At 38.1% G+C, this 20,908-nt stretch overlaps 1 protein-coding gene across 3 annotated transcripts; it reads left to right on the top strand.

Moving 5' to 3' along the window:
• Positions 1–5,811: 5,811 nt before the first annotated feature.
• LOC106379941 (transcription factor HEC2-like) lies at positions 5,812–20,368 on the top strand. 3 transcript variants are annotated; one of them, XM_048766246.1, is made up of 5 exons: positions 5,812–9,545; positions 9,762–9,923; positions 10,011–10,462; positions 10,537–10,892; positions 10,958–11,336. In XM_048766246.1, the coding sequence occupies exon 1, from the start codon at positions 6,602–6,604 to the stop codon at positions 7,280–7,282; it is 681 nt and encodes a 226-aa protein (XP_048622203.1). In that variant the 5' UTR covers positions 5,812–6,601; the 3' UTR covers positions 7,283–9,545; positions 9,762–9,923; positions 10,011–10,462; positions 10,537–10,892; positions 10,958–11,336. The 3 variants fall into 3 exon arrangements, with proteins under 3 accessions (XP_048622203.1, XP_048622201.1, XP_013675241.2); XM_048766244.1 differs by having other exon boundaries at positions 7,371–9,545; positions 10,958–20,368; XM_013819787.3 differs by having other exon boundaries at positions 7,373–9,545.
• Positions 20,369–20,908: the final 540 nt, after the last annotated feature.

The raw sequence follows: 20,908 nt of genomic DNA, 5'->3' as shown, positions 1-20,908 counted from the left end.
AAGAATGCGAAGTAATGCGATGGTCTCCGAGGCTATTGGAAGCGCTGGCACTACCTGTTCCTTGCCCCACCCGAGATCACAACAGCAGCTGGAGCTTCACACATTCCTTACTACGGTATCTTTACCTCTCCAACATGAGGCTGAGGATATGGTGCAATGGGTGGCGGGGGACTCTCCTTCTCGAGAGTTCAGTTCTGCCTCTACATGGGAGGTAATAAGACCTAGAGAAGCAGCTAAAGATTGGATAGATGTTGTCTGGTTTAAAGGAGCTATCCCCAAGTTGGCGTTTACTATGTGGGTTGCAAATGGTGATAGACTGCCGACGCTGTCGAGACTAGCCGGGTGGAATATTCCTGTATGTACAAGTTGTGTTCTCTGTTCCTCGTCGGTCGAAACCAGAGACCATTTATTTATAACTTGTCAGTACAGCTTGAGTGTTTGGAAAGAAGTGCTTCTGCGATGTCGTTCTCCTGCCCGCCTATTCACAAATTGGTCGGAGCTGCTGTCTTGGATTCGAGTGTCACCCTCTAGGAAGGTTACCCTACTGCGCAAGCTAGCATGTCAATTGGTGGTGTTTCACTTATGGAAGCAGAGGAACAACGTTGTCCATAACAAAGTCTGGGTACCGGCTTCTCTTGTGTTCAAAGCAATAGATAGAGAGATGAGAAACATCATCTCAGTAAGAAGATCTCGCAAAGGTTTCAGGTCATTAATGCAATTGTGGCTGTGATGATAGTGATGTCTTGAGTCTGAATTTGTTCCAGCTTGTTTTTATTCTTTTTTTGCCGGGTTGGAACAGAGCTTTAGATTATTACAATGTAAAATCTTTAATCATTTATGATATTTACAGTTTAGCAAAAAAAAGAAAAAAAAATAGATTTAGTTAGGTAATATTATAGCAAGATGTCTTTAGTCTACATGTATCTTTATTAGAACTTATAACCACGACTCTATGAAATAACTTTTCGTTTTTATGTGTCATAACTTGTTCTGTCTTTTACCTTATCATACGCGTACCGAAAAATAAACCTTACACCCTTTCTTCAGTACTCTGATATACGTAGAATACATATTATAGCCAAATCACGAAAATATCGAAACTTTCATATTTCCATAAATATCTTTTCCTAAATCAACACTTAATCTACCCTAAATCGTAAGAGGATGAGAGATTATCAGTGATAACGTTGGAAGTTGGAACCTTTGTGCTATTGTTTGTGTATATTACTATAGAATTTTTTTAACGGTAATAATAAAATATCTACTAGTCTGTGACTACTATTCATTTTAACTATAAATATTTGAAAAATTAGGCAACATGTCCATAACATAACAAAAATTAACTATCTACCCATTACAATTTATAGGCTAGAATATTCTGTATATTTTATCTAATATTACATTAACTACCCTTGTTCAATTAGAACCGTTTGATCTTACATGCATTTCTCATCTTCTTCTTTCCTTTGTTTTTTTTCTTCTCCTTCTTTCAATTTTATTTGATATATATCTTTTGTATTATATATAATTCAACCAAATAATTATGTTGATGAAAAAATACAGATTTTTCTACATATGTCATAACTTGAAATTTTTTAAAAATGAATTTTTAAAAACTGTCGGACAAAAGTTATACTATACAGTATATCCGAATCATATTAAAATAGAAAAATACGCTTAATTTAACGTATATCCAAAATAATGTTTTATCAATATTTATAATATACTATTCTATTTGTCATAATAGTATAATTTTCTCTTCCCTCTGCTCGTTCTCTTCCTCCTCCCTTTCCACTTCCTCCTACCCTTTCTCTTCTTCCTCTGCATCTCTCCTCAATTGAAGACTATATCAGATTTTCTATATTATTTACTTAATGAATATAGTACAGTATAATATATCATTTTACATCATTTATCAGATGCAAGTACACTCGCTTCAGAGGGAATAACGTCAAGAGTAAGTTTAAATTGTCCCATCAGCTGCCTATTACTACTGCATGACTATATTTTTCATTTTTTCACTCTTGTGGACATTCAACAAATTCATCCTAAATATTTTAATTACAGACGATTTTTTTTTTTTTTTTTGGACGAATTACAGACGATTTTAATGTTGTTCCAAATCGTGATTTGATTCAGATAGTAGGTGATATAAATTGTGGTGTCAATAGGGAGCAACGGGCATATATGATGCTTAGGACATGAACACAGCTGTATCAGTACCTCAGTACCTTGCCTCAGGAGGCAACCTACCCCAATATTAATGTTATTTAATTATTAGAAAATTTAGAATTATATGCTATTTTGATTGGAAGATCCCTGATTTGTCATGAAAAATTGCCGCAAATACCACATTCATAGTACCACTTTTCATGTTTACACTAATCATTTTCACCCTCATTTTTAATGAATGGTAGAAGACATTTATACCCATAGGGTTAACTAATCTAGACCTAGGGTTTATAGTTGAGAGGTGGGGTAGGGTTTTTGGAATATGAAATTTAGGATTCTAATAAATATATAAATAAATACTTAAAAAATATTTAAAAATTTTAAAAAATAGTCTCAAACATAATTTTCGATTTTCAAAAATAAAATTTGAAAAAAATTAAAAAAAAATCGAAAAAAACAAAATTCAAAAAAAAATTATAAAAAGTTCGAATTTGAAAAGTATAATTCAAAAACATAAAAAAAAAAATTATTTTTATTTTTTATTATTTTTATTTTATTATTTTATTTTTTATTTATTTAAATAATTATTTAATATATATACAGAGAAAAATGATATAAAAGTCTTTTACCACTTAATAAAGAATATATTTTTGAAAATGTTCATTTTGTGGTGGTAAATATGAAAAGTGGTACCATGAAAGTGGTAAACATGAAATTTCTCCTTTTGTCATATTCAAACAGTGCCCATACTCAACCAAATAATATGACGCAACTATATACCGTATATTACAAATATCCTATATAAAACCATTATTTCAAAAACTACATATAAAACCAATAATTTATGGAAATATATTTGTAATTTTATTTTTTTAGAAGTTAATATATTATTACATTAGATATAATATTTAAAATAGAAGCAAAAGAAAACATGTATATCCGCAGATAAATTACATAAAGAAATGCAAATTCTTCTTTTAAAAAAAAAGCCAATTCTAAGATATTTATTTTACAGTAGTAACTCTTTCTATTAGCTTTAGAAAAAAAAATGTACTCCCTCCGTCTCATAAAGTTACATGTTTTAGAAAAAAAAAAGTGTTTCAGAATAATCTATTTTTTGTATTTTCAATGTATGTTTATCAAGTTAATAAAATGATTAATTGAAATTTCACAAAATTTAATTACACTTGTTGAATTTTTATTGGTTTAGACCTATGGAAAAAGACAATCACAAAAATTTGTGCATATATAAATGAGATTTAATATATTTTATTAATATGTGTGAAAAATTTAAAATATGTATTATTTTGAAACATAAAGAGTACTAAAAATCACCTTTTTAATGAAATTTAACAGCTCAAGAATGTTAAATTTGATTCAAAAGAAAATATAACTTTTTACAGCATTTGCTACTTTGTTTTTGCCTTTTCAACCACACGTTTGTGGTCGGGTGGTCAAAGCGTTCTGTGGATCTCCAAGGGACCAGAGTTCGAATCCGTACTACACCAGATTTCTACAACGCATAGCCACCGAGGCTTTCACGTTCTCTATCCGGGGAATGTTTTACCTTTTTTTTTTTTTTTGCCTTTTCTATCAAAAGAGACGAGAAACAGAAATTCTGAGATTACATCCTCACTGATATAGTGATATCCAGTTCTCGAAAGCATTATCTAAAGTCTTGTCACGCGCCTTGATAGTAATTCTGCTCTTGACATGCATGTCGATGATCCTAGAGAGAACCCGGAACTGATAGCTTTATTGGTAAAGCCTTTTTCCAAAGGGTAGAGGTGCTAAGTTGTCTCATCAGTTGCGGGGAGGGGATTAAACAATAGGCTCTTGTTCCTGATCTAGGGAGATTGCGAGCTTAGGCCCAAAGAAAATAATAAAAAAAGGAATAAGGAGGGGTTCAACTTCTAACTTTACACTCTAATTTAGTTCGTCTTTTACACGTGTCCAATGTTTGCTTATGAACATCACCTTGGTTCGGAAATAAAAAGTTGTGTGGACAATAAGTGATATTAAGGGGGCATGATAGAAAAACTGTAATAACAAAATTTAATGGTGGTATGGCATTTGTATCCGACAAAAAAAAGGGTACGAACAAGACTTCGAATCTTAGTTAAGAATTTAAGATCCGGTGTGTTTAATTCAAACAATGACTTGTGGAAGTAAAAATGTGAGAAAGGGGAAAGTAGCATCTATATTTGTTACTACTTTCAAAGCTGGTTTCTTGATTGAAAAAGTGACTGCAGAGAAACGTCATCGTTGGTTGGTTTTCTTACATGTTTCTGTGTCAACATAAGAGGGTAAAACCAAGTCCGAAGCAACTCAATGTGTCTGTCTAGTTTGGTCTAATGAAAAATAATATATTAGCGTTAATTCAATTAACAAAGAACACAGAAGTAATTGTTTGATGTATTAAATGTGACGTCAAAAGAAGCTATTTTGTATTTGTACATGAATTGCTTTGTGATTTTGACTAAATATAGCCAGGCAATAGTCTTGAATTCTTGATTGAAGATCGTGAGGTTTGGATATGGTTTGGACTTTTTCTCTTTTAAAGAAAGTCATTTATTAGATTTCTTATTGAAGTGTTTCCAACAGGGCAACATGATTTACTACTATATCTTTTTTTTTTTTTTTTTTTTGTCAACACTACTATATCTTTTTCTTTTGTTAACAAAAGTGACCACGTAAATATTTTCTTTAAATTTTAAATAGGAAGCAGAATTTAACGAAGATCGCAATATGTCCTTTGCGATCGGTCTTGATAAGCGTGCCATATGCCAACTGAGATTTGATTATAACATCAAGTCCATTATAGACAACATTCTTCCATTATATATACTCCTATATATCAAGGCGTATACATTGTGATGATTTGATTATATTCACGTCTTATTCAGCTGTTTGTAATAAGTTATAGCATCAATACGAAGTAACAAGACAATGCATCTCAAAATTTCCCTTTCCCTCAAATTATTGGATGCAAATTATTCGACTAGTTGAGAAATATTGAATTCAATGTATTAAAGTCGCATGAGCAGATTCTGGCGAAACAGATGCATTTGATCAAAATCGTTTCTGACATATTTCAAGTGGATTTATAAACAAAACATAATAGCAAGAAGTCTAGATACAAAAGGCTACATGACTACCCTCTTTCCCATTATAGTTCAAACTTCAAAGTAAGTATAACTTTAAGAGATCGAAAAATACAAATTTTCAAAAACAAAAACAAATTATAACTGAGAAAGATAGGAACTTCGTGAGATATGAAGGAGGCTTCCAACGATGGCTGGAAGCAATGAACTAGTTTTCTATTTGTTCCCTCTATTTTTTCTGTTATAATCTCTTCAAAAATGTCCTTTGAAAAAGCTGCATATCATAGTAAAAAACGAACACCTTTTTTCTTGTGAGTCTAATTTAACATTACATTAAAATAAAATAAAATAAAATAGGAACTTCATGGTGACTGCCTGGATGGTGAGGGCGCTTCATGCACCTTGATTTGTCCAGACTCCAGAAGAGCCTTGTTTTCACGGCTCGTGGGTCTGACATCCAACCGATTTATGAAACATGTTTTTTTTATATAAAATGGATCATGACCGTCGATCCAAATAAAGGACAATCCTTTGGTGAATTGACGCTCAATATGACTTCAATATAGTAATTTTCTCTTCACCAGCTAAATGAATATTGGATTTTAGTTTTTGGTTTAGTGTTTTGTGATATATACCAATCGACTTCAAATTCGATAGAATACATGATAACGAGAAGAAGAAAACTATAATACATTCGAGTTGCTATGATTCGGGACAAAGTGATCAATATTCATAATTACACCAACTGTAAGTCTAATTTATTTAAACTTGTATTGAAACTTATTCCGTAAATAATGTCTTTGTTATCTTCTAAACTAAACATTATCTATTGTTAAAAAACTACAAATTATCTATAGTTCAAAAAAGTGCCATGCGCAAAAGACTTATTACATATATATTCTATGCATGGAAATATGGAACATCAACATGTTAAAAGCAAGAAGACATTTTTCAACAGCTAGTTAGTACGTATACCGTATGCATAGATATATTTATGCGTGTAAAAATTTAAAAGGGTGAAAAAAGAATGATGGAAACAATCCTTTGTCACATAGTGTATATAAATTATATATACATATATCTTAACGTTATGTTTTATAATAAGTTAAAGAACAAGGATGGCAGTAACAGTTTAAATTTTCACACATAACTCTCCATCTCTCTCCCATATATCACCACACCTCTTCTGTGATTCAGACACACAAAATTTTCATTCTTTGTCAGATCTTTCTCCTTCTTCCTCCATACAATTAATCTCAGCAGCTTCTCCACATCTCTCTCAAAGAAAAGAAACCCTACAAATTTCCAAACTAAAGAAGAAGAGAATGGATAACTCTGACATACTAATGAACATGATGATGACACAAATGGGAAAGCTTCCTGATCACTTCTCTAACCCAATCCCTAATCCTAGCTCGCATAACATCATGATGCCCTCCGAATCCAACACTTATCACCCTTTCTTCTTCAACCACAACAACCATATCCATCCCCCAGTACTTAACCCAACCATAACTCTCCACCACCAACCCGGTTTAAATTTCCGGTATGCCCCTTCCACGTCATCATTTATCCCGGACAAAAGAAGAGGAGGCGGCGACAACGCTGACATGGCGGCGATGCGAGAGATGATCTTTCGAATAGCCGTGATGCAACCGATACATATTGATCCAGAATCGGTGAAGCCACCTAAGAGGAAGAACGTGAGGATCTCTAAAGATCCACAGAGCGTGGCGGCTCGGCATAGGAGGGAGAGAATCAGCGAGCGGATTAGGATACTTCAACGCCTTGTACCCGGCGGAACCAAGATGGATACTGCGTCGATGCTCGATGAGGCTATCCATTACGTTAAGTTTCTCAAGAAGCAAGTGCAGTCGATGGAGGAGCATGCGGTGGTTAACGGCGGAGGAATGACGCCAGCACCGCTGGTTGTTGGTGGAAAAGGATGCGGGTCTATGCGATCTGATCATCACCAGATGCTTGGAAATGCACATATTCTTAGATGATGTTCTTTTAATGTATTTCATATTATACTATTAATATGAAGAGGAAAAAAACCTCTCGGGAGGAGTGGAATTTAATATTATGAACCTGTGAGGGTTTTTTATATTTTTGACGTAATTTATTTTTTCCTGTTTCTATAATCTTCGGGATTAATTCAGCAGGCCTGTGCTGTAAAGAATAATTATAGTTTCTTATGGTCAATGCTAAAAGAATTAGTTTTTGATTACCAACTGATCGATGAAATACTTGAAGCTGGCTGTAATGATTTCAGATGGGGTCTATATAATTTCTTATAGCAACTGGCACACATATACATATCATATCGTTATTTATTGATATGTAGCTAGTGGCTTGTGGTAAAAGTAATACCATTACTGTATCATAAACTGAATTATAATATAACAGTGTGCGTGGATAAATTTTGAATTTTTCTCTTTCTTTTGCGTGGGTGATTTTTTTGTTGTTGTTGTAAATTGAACGTGGGTAAATTTTGAATTGTAACAATATGATCCCTTCTATGTATACACTTTGAAAATGAAAACTCAAACATCTCAATCTATTGAACGAAAAGCTCGTGGTTAATCCATTTTCTTGTTCATTGCCATTATAAGCTCCGTGCGATCACTCTCTATATTTATTTGTTTTTTTTTTTTGGCGGCAAACGTCTATTCTATTATTCAAACTTGAGGTGGTCTGGGTAGCCACGCCGGAATAGAACAACCAATAAAACATAGGGATCTATGAAAAGAACACGCATTCCTAGCTAACGAATCTGCAATCTCATTTTGCGTCTTTCGTAAATAGCTGATCTTGAAGTTCGAAAAGCACAACTGAAGGGTTTGAATGATTTCCAGATCAGTTGAGAAGTTAGGCCACGCTTTTGGTTCTTGTATCATTGCAATCAGGTCCTTGCAATCCGTCCCAAATTCTGACAGGTCGAGTGTTGTATCATGCTCTCCATTGCCCATCTTAGCGCTTCTAGCTCTGAGTGTAACGGTGTTTCGCGCTGCGTTAAGTTCCTGGATCTCATAAGTTGAATTTTCTCCGTGCTATCCTTCCAGACCCATCTCATATTTATTTGTTTATATCTTTGTACCCACGCCACTTGATAGCTAATAATAGTTCCTAAGCTTTGGCTTTGACCATTTCCAACCCATACCTATTTTTTCCTCTATAATTCCCACAAAAATAGAATAACTCTATTATAGGGCAAATTTTGCTCCAACGGTTTACTCTATTATAGAGGAAAAAATAGAGGGATTTCACTTTTCACTCTATATTTGAAGTGAAAAAGTGAAATTCCTCTATTTTCTCCTCTATAATAGAGTAACTCTATAGGAAAAAATAGGTATGAGTTAGAGATGCCCTTAAAGGAATCAAATTCTATTTTTGTGAGAATTATATAGGAAAAAATAAGTATGGGTTAGAGATGCCCTTAAAGGGATCAAATTCTCTCATGACACACATGAATTTCAAAAATTCTCTCATGACCCTGTTTTAATTTGTTTTTAGTTTACATTAAAATTTAAATAAAAAAACAAGGAAAAATAACTAAAAGCCCAAACAATTTTGATTTATTTACAATCATTACCCTTACTATCCCCACCCATAAACCCGACCCATCTAAAACTCGGACCCTATTCCCCTAAATCCCTAAATCGTAACACAACTTCCCCACTTTCTTCATTTCACGATCTCTGAACATTTCGATCTTCACTCATCAATTCCACCAGCGAAAATGACATCTAAACTAAGATTCAGCAAGAAAAAGAAAGAATCCCACCAAGGAAGAAAAAAAAATCCTCACCGGCAAAGAAGAAGGAGGTTGAACCGGCTAAGAAGGAGATGACTTTGCCGACGGGAAAGAAGAAGCGGGGTAGATCGTCTCCAGAAGAGGAACACAAAGCAGACGACGGTGGGTCGTCATCTCAACCCACGAAGCGGCCGCGTCTTACTTCAAACCGTAACCCTAAAAATCTTCAACCTAATCCGGCTGCTGCCTCCGCTTCTCCTACTCTGGCCGCTTCTCCTACTCAACCCGACAATGAGGAGACACCCTTAGGACCACCAGCCACATCAGAAGATCCTCCACCAACGAAGAGACCAAATCCGCCACACCAACAAGATCCTCCGGATGCATCTCTTTCCCGGTTTTCCACTAAGGGTGGGACACCTTCTTCGGAACAAGGAGCCAATGAGAAAATGGGATCGCATGGTGAGCCTCCCACATCACGAGAACCTAATGCTACAGAAGAGCAAATAATGGTAAGAAATCATTTTGAAATCAGTTTTTGTAATATGTTACAACTAAGATATATTGTATACAGATGTACTAGTAAACCTAGTAGTACTTAAAGATAAGTGTGACTTGTACAAATGAAGAAGTTTAAATTGTTTTACTAATACAACTATGAAATGAAATGTAAAATTGTATAACATGTATAATTTGTTACTAATATATTAGTTTAAAATGGTGTGCAGATATTGGCATTTGAAAGTATCCAAGTGCTGAAGGAAAATTTTAGAGAAGATGTTGAAGAATTTGATGATAGCTGTCCAAGAATGTGCAAGTCGAGATTCCTATCGAATGGGTCGTCAGGATATGCGTTGAGCGAGATATATGAGAAGCTTGGAGAAACAAAGGTGATACACTTGAAGTGTATTTCTGTGTCATTTTTTCAAGTCTTCATATTTTTACCTTAATGTGTGATATTTTGGTTAATTTTTCAGAAAATTTCTAATATTTTGAAACCAACCGGAAGCGAGTCAGATCTATCAGTTGAGATCTTTGATGATGGGTTATGGGATGATGTTGAGCTTGGAGATGATGGGGATAGGGATGACCCAATTGTTGACGGTTGGAACAAGATTATTGTCCATGACCAAGTAAAGATTCTTTGGGAGGATCTGTACAAGATGGATGTCAAAACTCGAAAGATAGAACACGAGCCTGAGAGGATTTGTGAAGAACTTGAGGGTCCGAGGGTGTGTGAGGAAATTGAGGCAGGATGTTAGAGTTTGGAAACACGAGTTGCTCAGTTGGAATCAATCATGAAGGTGAGAGATGACATAAGCAAGAATAAAGAGTATGGCAGATGACCGCAATCCGAGGGACAGATTTGGGAACATGGAGAACTTGTTTGATCATGATCGTTTTGACACTGGTGGAGGCCAAGAAAATGGTATAAATTATGATCTTATTTATTAGGGTCTGTTTTTAAGACAGATGATTAACCTTTAAATATTGTTATTTTAGATGATACTGATAAAGATGCCACAAAGGAGGGTGAGACTGAACCCGAGCAAATGGCAGAAGATGATGCTGATAAGGAGGCCACGAAGGATGGAGAGAATGAGTATGAGAAAGAAAGCCAGGTTGATGCTGATAATGAGGCCACAAAGGAGGGTGATAATGAACCCGAGCAGATGGCAGAAAATGATGCTGATAAGGAGGCCACAAAGGATGGAGAAAATGAGCATGAGAAAGATAGCAATGTTGATGCTGATAAGGAGGCCACAAATGAGGGAATGAACCCGAGCATATGACAGAAGATGATGCTGATAAGGAGGCCACAGAGGAGGTTGAGAATGAGCCCGAGCACGCACTGCAAGGTAATGTATTTTATCCTAATTTTTATTGTAACTTAGCTGTGATTTGATTTTAATTTATTTTGTAGAGGATCTTGAAGTGATGGTGGCAGCTGCAGAGAAGTTTGAGAAAGAAGTTTCGGAGAAAGAAGTTTCGGAGAAGGAAGCTGCAGAGAAAGAAGTTGTGGAGAAGAAAGCTTCGGAGAAAGAATAAACAGATGAAATGGACGGAGATAGTGAAGAAGATTCACCGAAGAAGACGAAGAGGGTGCCAAAGCCTTCTCGTATGAAGCAGTCTCCATATATTGAGAAGTAATCTATGTGTTTCTTGTATTTGGAACTTAAAACTTTATGCTGCTTTTGGATGTTGGTGTTGCTTTTGTCAAACATAAGACTTGTGTTGCTGTTGTAAAACTTAAGACTTGGTGTTGCTTTTGTGAAACATAGAACTTGTGTGTTTCTGATTTAGTAGTGAACTTGTGTTTGTCATATTGTTGTTGAACTTGTTTGAACTTGACAGGTTTTTGGTATAATTAATACTACCAAGTAAACTATGGCAAAATTACTCTAACGGATACAACTGGTACAACTAAATAACAGAAGGTACAACCATGGGCGGATGTAGCATGCTAATTAGTAGGGGTACAATGATTTTTTCCATTATGATTTAGTTTTAGAGTAGAAGCATTCAATAAACCCTATAGTATTTAGCAAAGAAAATTTTGAAAACAGTTGGGGCACGTGCCCCCGTAGCCGTTGTTTTGCGTCCGCCCTTGGGTACAACTATTGTTCTTAAAACGTGATAATCAGCTAAAAGATAATAAAGTTATTAACAAGTAGTTGTACCAGTATTTTAATTGTACAATCTAATATATAGTTGTACCAGGTATTGAGTTGTACAAGTTTGTTCATTGTTGTATTTTGGTAGAGAATATGAATTGTGTAGTTGTACCACATTAAAAATATATATACCTCAGTTGTACAGCCTTTTAATTCTTAATTGCATTGAACCACGTACAAAGTAATCATTAATTTTGTTAAAATATATTTTGTGTACGTTTTCCAAAAATATAGTTAACAAACTAGTAAACAAACCTTTAAAGTATAAGGTAGATCATACACTTATGTGATTGTGTAATAATTGAAATTTTTTTTGGTAAAACTTCAAAAAATTAGGATGAACCACTCTTAGGACATTCCAACTTATATATTCTATTGTTATTTAATTATTGAAAGCCAAATGGAGTTTAAAATGTCATATTTTAAGAAGTACCAGTATTTCCTTCATCGTGTCATCATACAGCTATACTAGTTGTACCAGTACGACAACACAGAAACATGATTGTTATGTTATATGAAGTTTTATCAGTTGTACCTGTCGTACCTAACAGAAACAACACATTACATAAGTTCCACAACACTTAAATAAGTTCCATAACACATAAGTAAGACTCACAACACATAATCAAGTTCCATAACATATAAGTTAGAGTCATTCATCATTTATTTCCTTCGTTGTCACCTCCCTCGTCACCACTTCCCTCGCTGCCACTTTCCTCGCTGTCACTTCCCTCATTGCTGCTTTCTTCGTAATCGATGTCATCGTTGTCATTGTCATCTTTGTCACTGCTGTCACCAAGCCACTCCGAGAATGGTGCATACTTTTTCTTTCTCTTCCTCCGATATTCTCCCGCAGATGGGAATCTAGTAGTTTGTAATCTTCCTTTTTTTTTTCTCCATGCATACGGCGGGAACACAACCTGAGATTGTATTTCCTCATGAACTTGCCATGATGAATGATGAGGCACTGGATATATTGTCATACAATATGCGAATGTCCACTGCTCCATCCAATAATACTTAGAACAATAATTTTCAACCAACTGCTCTAGCGTATCATCTGTTGTAGTTCTGCAATACTTCATGATCGCAGCAAGCGCATGCACATAAGGATACCGGTCAATTTCAAAATGACACATACTTAAACTGGTTCTTCTCATCCACTACTAAGCGGGTGACAGTACGAGGATTCAACCTTTCCAACATGTACAAGTAAGACGGCAGTCTAGCAAAGCTCTCTGTTGGGCTCCCACGCAGATCGTTGATAGCTTTGTATTTTCCTCTCCAAGCCATAGCATACGAAACCCTAACACCCAGTTTGTTCTCAACCAAATCTATGAAATCCTTTGGTGCTGGAGTGTAATACCCCGTCTTAAAAAAAAAAAAAAAAAAAAAAACCCTAATTTCGGTTTTATGGAATTTCTCGGGGAAGCCGAAGGCTCGGGAAATTTGTATCCTCAAGATTAAGTTTAGTCTGGAGTCTATTAAACATATTTAGCTCATCAGAACGGGAGCGGAAAAATATTTGGGATTGATCGCGGGACGGAAATTCACCAGAATGGCCGAAATCGCGCAAATCGACCGAGAAGTTCGAGGTGGCTTGATCTAAGGGATCAGGATGTTGTGTGAACCATTTAACCTGCTGAGTATCAACACAAGAAGCAGGTGTAGACATGCATGAAGCAGTTCCATGCAGCTTGACACACAGAAGCACGAGGTGTCGCAGTACTTGCGATCTGCGCATGCGAACCGACAAGAGGGCCGTGTGTCGCGATGCATGAACACCAGACATGATGAAGAGCAAGTGGACGTGGAGTTGTCTTCTGGAATGGATAGAGAGCATGCAACAGGGCATGTGGACGCCCATGTGTAGCCACGCATGCGACCGGAAGCATGCAGGACGACACACATGCGATCGGGTGGCTCATTCTTACTGGCTGGTGTCTTCTATATATACTCAGCTCCCCTTTTCGTTTTAATTCATCCAAAACACTTAAAGACTTGGGTTAGAGAGAGAGAGACAAAAGTAGGAAAAGAAAGCAGGAGATTCCGAGCTGTTACGAGAATTTTAGAGAGTTTCTGAGGACCGAAGTACTGTCGGGAAGTTCCGAAAGACTGTCCAGAAGTGAAAGAAGGTTCTTTCCGAGTTCTGATCTGTCCAGACCAGTCCATTCAAGACATCGACCTTGGATTTTGGGATTTAGCATCACAGTACCAAGACGAAGATTTGGAGGGGAGAAAAAGGGTTTGGTCAACATCCGGAATCAAAGAGTCGAGCCACATCGCTTAATCACTGTGAGTCACGGTTAATTGTTTGTTAACGTGTTTTTAATGCAGGTTCCTGACATCAAAGACGGTTTCCGAGCTAGGATATCCAGACCGGTCTAGGTGTCAGTTTGTGGATCCGAGGCTTGAGACGATGTCTGGGCTAAGTGGATAGCAAGACTAGTCTAAGCACCCGGATTATTGTGATTATGTGATTATTATATGTTGTTATAGTGTGTACCTCGTGTTGGTACTGTTGTGTGAGAACCTCGTGGTGGTTCTAGTAGTAGTTTGCAGGTCATTGCTTCATCAAATGGTACCACTAAGCCGGTCGTGGTCCGGAAAGTGGTGGGCTCGGTTTAACTTGGCTTGATCACCATGGCCGAGTGTAACACGTGGATGTGACAGCCCCCGGCGAGTCCGATAGAGGACCGGGGCACGGCGATTCCGATTGAGGACCGTGACCGGGCGATTCCCGAGCGCCTACGCCTGTGTGGTGTAATAGTGAAGGGATTGCCGGTGTCCCTTATGTGGAGGAAGAATGATTCTGTTGGGCCCTAGGAGTATATATATATGGTTGATTGATGTGACACTCATAAATAGTGTTTTGATTTACTATGGTTTAGTGGTTTATTGCCTGAATCGGTCATGCTTTATCTTGAATATTGATTGTTGAACTACCCGTCTTGCTTGTGTTTGGGGTTGGGTTTAGAATGACGGGTAGTTGCATATGCTAGATAGGGAACCTTGGCTCACTGAGTGAAACTAGTTCACTCACTCCTCACATCCTTTTGCAGGTGACCAGTAGAAAGGACCATAGCGCTCGCGGAACTGTACGAGCTAGTGTAGATTGGACATCTTTTGCTAAAGACTCGTTTTCAAGATATATGAATGTATGTTTACCTTCGGCTGCGTCCATGAACCATATGTATAATATTTTGGGCTTGTGAACTTCATGTTTTATATATATGAAATAAAGTATGTTTTATATTCGTGACGTGTTGAATCTGATATTAGGTTAGTCCAACCTAACACAACTCTATGATTCGGTACGGGTTGCAAAGCCTCAGGCCGAAGATTAGAGGAAACGAGTTTTGAATGGATATTCTGGGTTACAGAATTATGTTTTGTGACTTGGAAAGTCTATTCTCAACCCGTCGTAACACTTCCGGACTTGGAAGAGGAAGGTCGTTCGGGCATGTTCTTGTTTGATTGTTGCCCGGCTGACTGACCGATGTCTAAAACAGTTCGGGGGTGTTACAGAGGTGGTATCAGAGGATGGTTTAGATCATGCGGTCAATCATGCATTTTTCGTGTTTTATCAAGTCAAATGTGTCGCAAAAGATGTATTAGAAAACCAGCAGAGTTCCGCTCTAATTAGTATTCTAAATAGAAATTTTTTTGTTTGTGGATTGCAGATGGAAAGGAGGGGAAGGAGTGATGGGGGACCAGATTGGATGTTGGGTATAGACAGAGTCCCAAGAAGAAGGGTACTGGGATATGAATCCGAGGGGAGAGTACAAACACTGACGCACACTAACTAAGAATTCAGTGAAGAAAACGTAGGAAGAAAAAACAATCTGTTTGGACATGATCAAGAGATACCACCAGAAGAAAACTTTCCACCAAACCGTACTTTAAGGAGAAGACCAGAAACAGATGATAGCGAGTCGAGTGTTTAAGGACCAAGACCAATAAGGCGGAACAACCCAATTGAACCAGAAGTTCATGATCAACCACAACAAGGAGTAGGAATGGAGCACACTCTAAAGATGCTTCATGACGTGATAGCGAGGTCATTACAACAACCTCAGATGCAACCTCAGCCACTCGTGCCACCACAACCTTCAGTTAGTACACCGATGTTACCGTTGATAACTGCCATGAAAAATATGAAGACACCACATTTTGAAGGAGGGACAGATCCATTTCAAGCCGACCAGTGGCTTCGAACAATGGAGAAAAACTTTGAGACCCTGACGTGTTCCGAAGAATCTAAGAAGAAGATGGCAGTGTATTACTTAGACAAAGACGCGGCAGAATGGTGGGAGAGTAGGGATCACCAAGTAGGACATCTGGTCACCACTTGGGTGGCATTCAAACAAGAATTTGAATGCAAGTACTTCACTCCAGAATCCAAGCGAAGGCTTCAACGTCAGTTTGCTAACCTAGTACAAGGAGACAATACAGTTAGAGAATATGAATCTGAGTTCATGCGACTGCGACGACATGTGCTGCGAGGACAAGATGATGAAGAAACCATGATATATAACTTTATGTTTGGTCTAAAACCAGAGCTAGAAAATAGACTGGCAGTCGAAAACTATGAGAGTCTCACCGAGCTAGTGGAAAAGGCTGTGAATGTGGAGATTGGATTGGAAGCTGAGAAGGCGGCAACTAAGAAATCCAAGCAGCATCAAGAAGGAAAGTATGGTGGAAACCAAAGATCTTTTAAGGGTAAAGATAAGGAAAAGGAATCGGGAGGGCCAAGTCGGCGATCTCTGTTCACAGGGAAATGCTTTAACTGTGGCAAGATAGGCCATAAGTCAAGTGAATGCTACGGGAAGAAACCTGGATCCTTTCAGTCAAACTCCTACAATCCTACATGTTTCACGTGTGGGAAGAAAGGGCACATCTCTACCCAGTGCAGCGTCAACCGTCCTATCCCAGCTACGCCAATCACTGTCCGTCCTCCTCCAGCTCCACCTGCAATCGCACCAGCGCCAAAAAGGCAAGCTATAGGAGGTAGAGTTTACGCTTTAGAACTAGAGGATACTAAACTTCCAGGCCCATCTAAGGATCCCATCACAGGTTTTTGGGTTCTTTAACCTTACTAGATTTATTTTGTGTCGTGTTATTGCTTGTGAAGGATTGGTTACCTTCTATTGGATAATTTTTATGTTGTTGATATATATATTGATGTTATGGCAGGAACCTACTACGGGTTACCTACAAAACAAAGAGTCTAATGAGCAACTATTTTGCTCAATGAGTTGGGTTTCCTAACAATTATTTATCCCCCCATTATGCATCAAACATTAAGCAACAAAGATCAATTATATTAAAAAAAAATGCAATGCAAAAATAAAGCAATCACGTAAACAAGCATCCACTCTTCACGAGTGGTTAGATCATTATCGATCGTCGAGGACTGCTTCTCGCCATTGGTTCCTATCTCGAAACGAAGTCCATAACACATCCCTTCTTGCGCCCACTGACTCTAAACACAAAGTCTAAAAAACCGATGGCCCAGATAACACACTTGCCGCATCGTCATGCAGCTACACGGTCGAGGGTAGCTAGCCTTATCACACGTGTCTTCGCGTCCTGTCCGGAACTAATTTTGGTAAGGCCCCGGACAAGGCATGGGCCTCAAGTGGACACCAATGACTCTCACGACACTCCACCCGAGTGTCGGACCCTCACGGATCAAGTCTGTGGATTTACGGGTTTCCCCGTTAAAATGTGATCAAACATGTTATATTATCTGAGCCGAGGCCCAAACAATACAATGCAATGACATAAGTATATGCAACACAACATCAATGAATCACAATCATGTTATACCCCTCGAGCCGAGGCCCGACGATATAACTCAATATCTTTCACAAACATCAATCATTATTATATCATTATATATCTAAACGTGCAACCTAGCAATGCATCAACCAATACTCTTGTTTTGCAGGCGCTAACCGCACACACAACAATCATAACCATAACCAAGATTCACCTCAACACTTAGATGAAAGTTTCGGACTGCAAACGCTTCTATCTCGCGGTCGGCTTCACTTTAAACTTTTATCGGAAAACTCTAGAACTTTAGAAATCTAGACACAGGAAGGGTAGGGTATGAAAGGAAAAGAAAGAAAAGAAAGAACAGAAAGCTAACTAAAAAAAATGAAAGCTAAAGACTAAAAAGTTACCTTAAGGTTCGGGTGTTATCGGGTTCTCTCGGGTGCCTATGGTCGGGTCTTAAAAGTGGAGAATGAATTAATGGGGTGGTCTGCTATTTATAGGATGGAGAATGAGCTCATGGGAGGGTTTTAGTCGTGCATGGCAAGCAGGAGGTGTCTCTGCCTCCCAAACCAACCAATAGGAGACAGCTTGGTGTCTTAATTAGCCACAATTTTGGCCAATAAAACTAAGCTTTGTGGCCAGCCACCAAAGCATCCAATAGAAATGCGACAAGAACTGCTTGGAGGTGGTACAGTCAAGGAGAAGCACATGTCCAGTTGCCTGAAGGAGGTAAGCAAGCAGCTGCATCTTCCGGAAGCTTCCGGATATGCTTAATACATCGTAGATGGGCACGAATGGGCCGCATTCAAATCCCGTACGTGTTATAAGATGATCCGAGCTGGAGAAAAATTTTCTCCTTGACAAAAACCTAGATTTCTTAGACCAAAACATTTTTAAAATAATTCTAAGGTCATTCCTATCTTAAGGCCCTATAATAAATTTTTCGATTAATTTTCTCGTTCGACTAGGACGTTCTAGGCCGAACCGCGAGCATTTTCATTCCACTAAACTTCCCGAAGAATTTATTTCTTCAGATGAAAAACAATTCTAAGACTTTCTAAATTTTTCTTATGTACCTTGGGATCCACAAACATCCACAAGAAAAGATCAATCCGACTTCCACTTACTTGAGTAATTTTCTCGGCTGTTATATGATTTTTCCTTGTCTGCGTTTTACTCTTTAAAGAGCGTTATTACATTCTCCCCCTCTCGATAGAATTCGTCCCGAATTCTTAGTGGTTTGATGCTCCACCCATCTGGTCTTCATCATCTTCCAAAAACAGTTCAGGATGAGTAGCTCTAAACCTCTCTTCATCTTCCCATGTCACAATTACTCGGCGCTGTTTTCCCCAAAATACTTGTACTTGAGGAATCTCCCGATTCTTCAGTTTCCTTATTCGTCTTTCTCCGATTCGAAGTGGTCCTTCAGGGTAAGTGAGGTTGGAGCGAAGGTTTTCTACTCGTTGCGGCTCTACTTCGGTAGGATCTCGTATATGCCTTCTTAACATCGAGACATGGAAAACTGGGTGAAGAGCCATATCTGATGGTAGCTTTAATTGATAGGCTACTTCTCCAACCCGTTGCGTCACTCGGTATGGTCCTATATATCGAGTGGCTAATTTTCCCACTTTTCCGAATCTATCTCTCCCTTTCTGTGCGGCCACCTTCAAATATACCCAATCACCAACTTGAAATATTACTTCACGTCTATTCTGATCGGCATATTTCTTCTACCTGTCTTGAGCTTTCTTCATATTCTCCCGAACAATCTTTATCTTTTCTGTTGTTTCATCTACTATATCTGGTCCTAACATATGTCTTTCTCCAACTTCAGCCCAACACAGTGGTGTGCGGCAGGGTCGTCCATATAATGCCTCATAAGGGGACATCCCAATACTTGCATGGTAACTGTTGTTATAAGAAAACTCTACCAAAGGCAAATATTGTTCTCATGTACCTGACCAGTCTAAAACACACATCCTTAGCAAATCTTTCAAGGTTCTGATTGTTCGCTCCGTCTGCCCGTCAGTTTCAGGGTGAAACGCCGTACTCATATGAAGATCAGTCCCCAATACTTGCTGGAAAGCTCACCAGAATTGAGCCGTAAATCTTGGGTCATGATCAGATACTATGTTGGTAGGAACTCCGTGTAATCGTACTATCTCCTTTAAGTAAACTTCTGCCAGTACTTCTACCTTGTTAACAACTCTAATGGGTAGAAAGTGAGCAGTCTTAGTTAGTCGGTCTACCACCACCCATATAGTATCATTCCCTCTTCCTGGGGCTCGAGGTAGTCCCGTTACAAAATCCATAGCCACTGACTCTCACTTCCATTCTGGGATTGGTAGGCTTTGCAATAATCCTCCCGGCACTTGATGGTCAGCTTTAATTTGTTGGCATGTCTGGCACTGAGCTACCCACTTAGCAACTGATCGTTTGATTCCTGGCCAGTGATAGTATCGACGTATATCCTGGTACATCTTGGTGCTTCCAGGATGAATACTGAATACTGAGTGGTGTGCGGTTCTCAAGATCTCTTCTCTTAACTCCTTTCTTACAGGTACTGTTATCCTTCCGTTCAGTAGGAGGGTTCTGTCATCAGCCAAATGATAACTACTATCATTTCTTCCGCCTGATTCTTCAAGTTCTTTTATAATCTTCTTTAGCTTCACATCTTCCTTCTGATCTTCTCGAATTCTTTGCAAGAGGTTTGCTTGATTCACTGCTTGTAATCCCAATGGCTCGCTGCCCTCGCCCTCTATGGCTGAAAGACTAACCATCTTGAATTCTGCGTTTAAGGCTTCTAAGTCTTTCTCAATAGCTGTATCACTTCTTCTCTGACTCAGTGCATCTGCTACCACATTCGCCTTTCCTGGGTGATATTGGATTTGTAAGTCATAATCCGTGATAAACTCTATCCACCTCATTTGTCTCAAATTCAAATCTGACTGAGTAAAGAGATACTTGTGACTCTTGTGATCAGTAAATATTTGAATCGTCTCGCCATAAAGATAGGATCTCCATATTTTTAAAGCAAATACCACTGCGGCCATCACTAGATCATGGGTGGGGTAATTCTTCTCGTGCTTCCTTAACTGTCTTGAACCATAGGCGATGACCTTTTCATCCTGCATCAGTACACAACCCAGTCCTACTCGAGAAGCATCAGTGTATATGGTGTAAGGTCTTCCTGAAGTAGGTAATGCAAGAATAGGTGCTATCGTCAAAGCTTCCTTTAATTGTGTAAAAGCCATTTCCTCTTTCTTATCCCATTCAAATGATATATCTTTTCCAGTCATCCTCGTCAAGGGTTTGACCATTATGGAAAAATTCCTCACAAACTTTCGATAATATCCAGCCAATCCTAGAAAGCTCCGAACCTCGGTAGCGCTGGTAGGGCGTGGCCAATCCTTAAC

This window comes from Brassica napus, chromosome C8 (genome assembly GCF_020379485.1).
Source record: "Brassica napus cultivar Da-Ae chromosome C8, Da-Ae, whole genome shotgun sequence".
NCBI classification, from domain to species: domain Eukaryota; kingdom Viridiplantae; phylum Streptophyta; class Magnoliopsida; order Brassicales; family Brassicaceae; genus Brassica; species Brassica napus.
The sequence above is the reverse complement of the archived record's forward strand: the minus strand, read 5'-3'. Positions and strand labels throughout refer to the sequence as shown.

What these genes read in the sequence shown, in the direction of transcription:
- LOC106379941 (XM_048766244.1), top strand. Translation starts at nt 15,728, where the DNA reads ATGGAGCACACTCTAAAGATGCTTCATGACGTGATAGCGAGGTCATTA.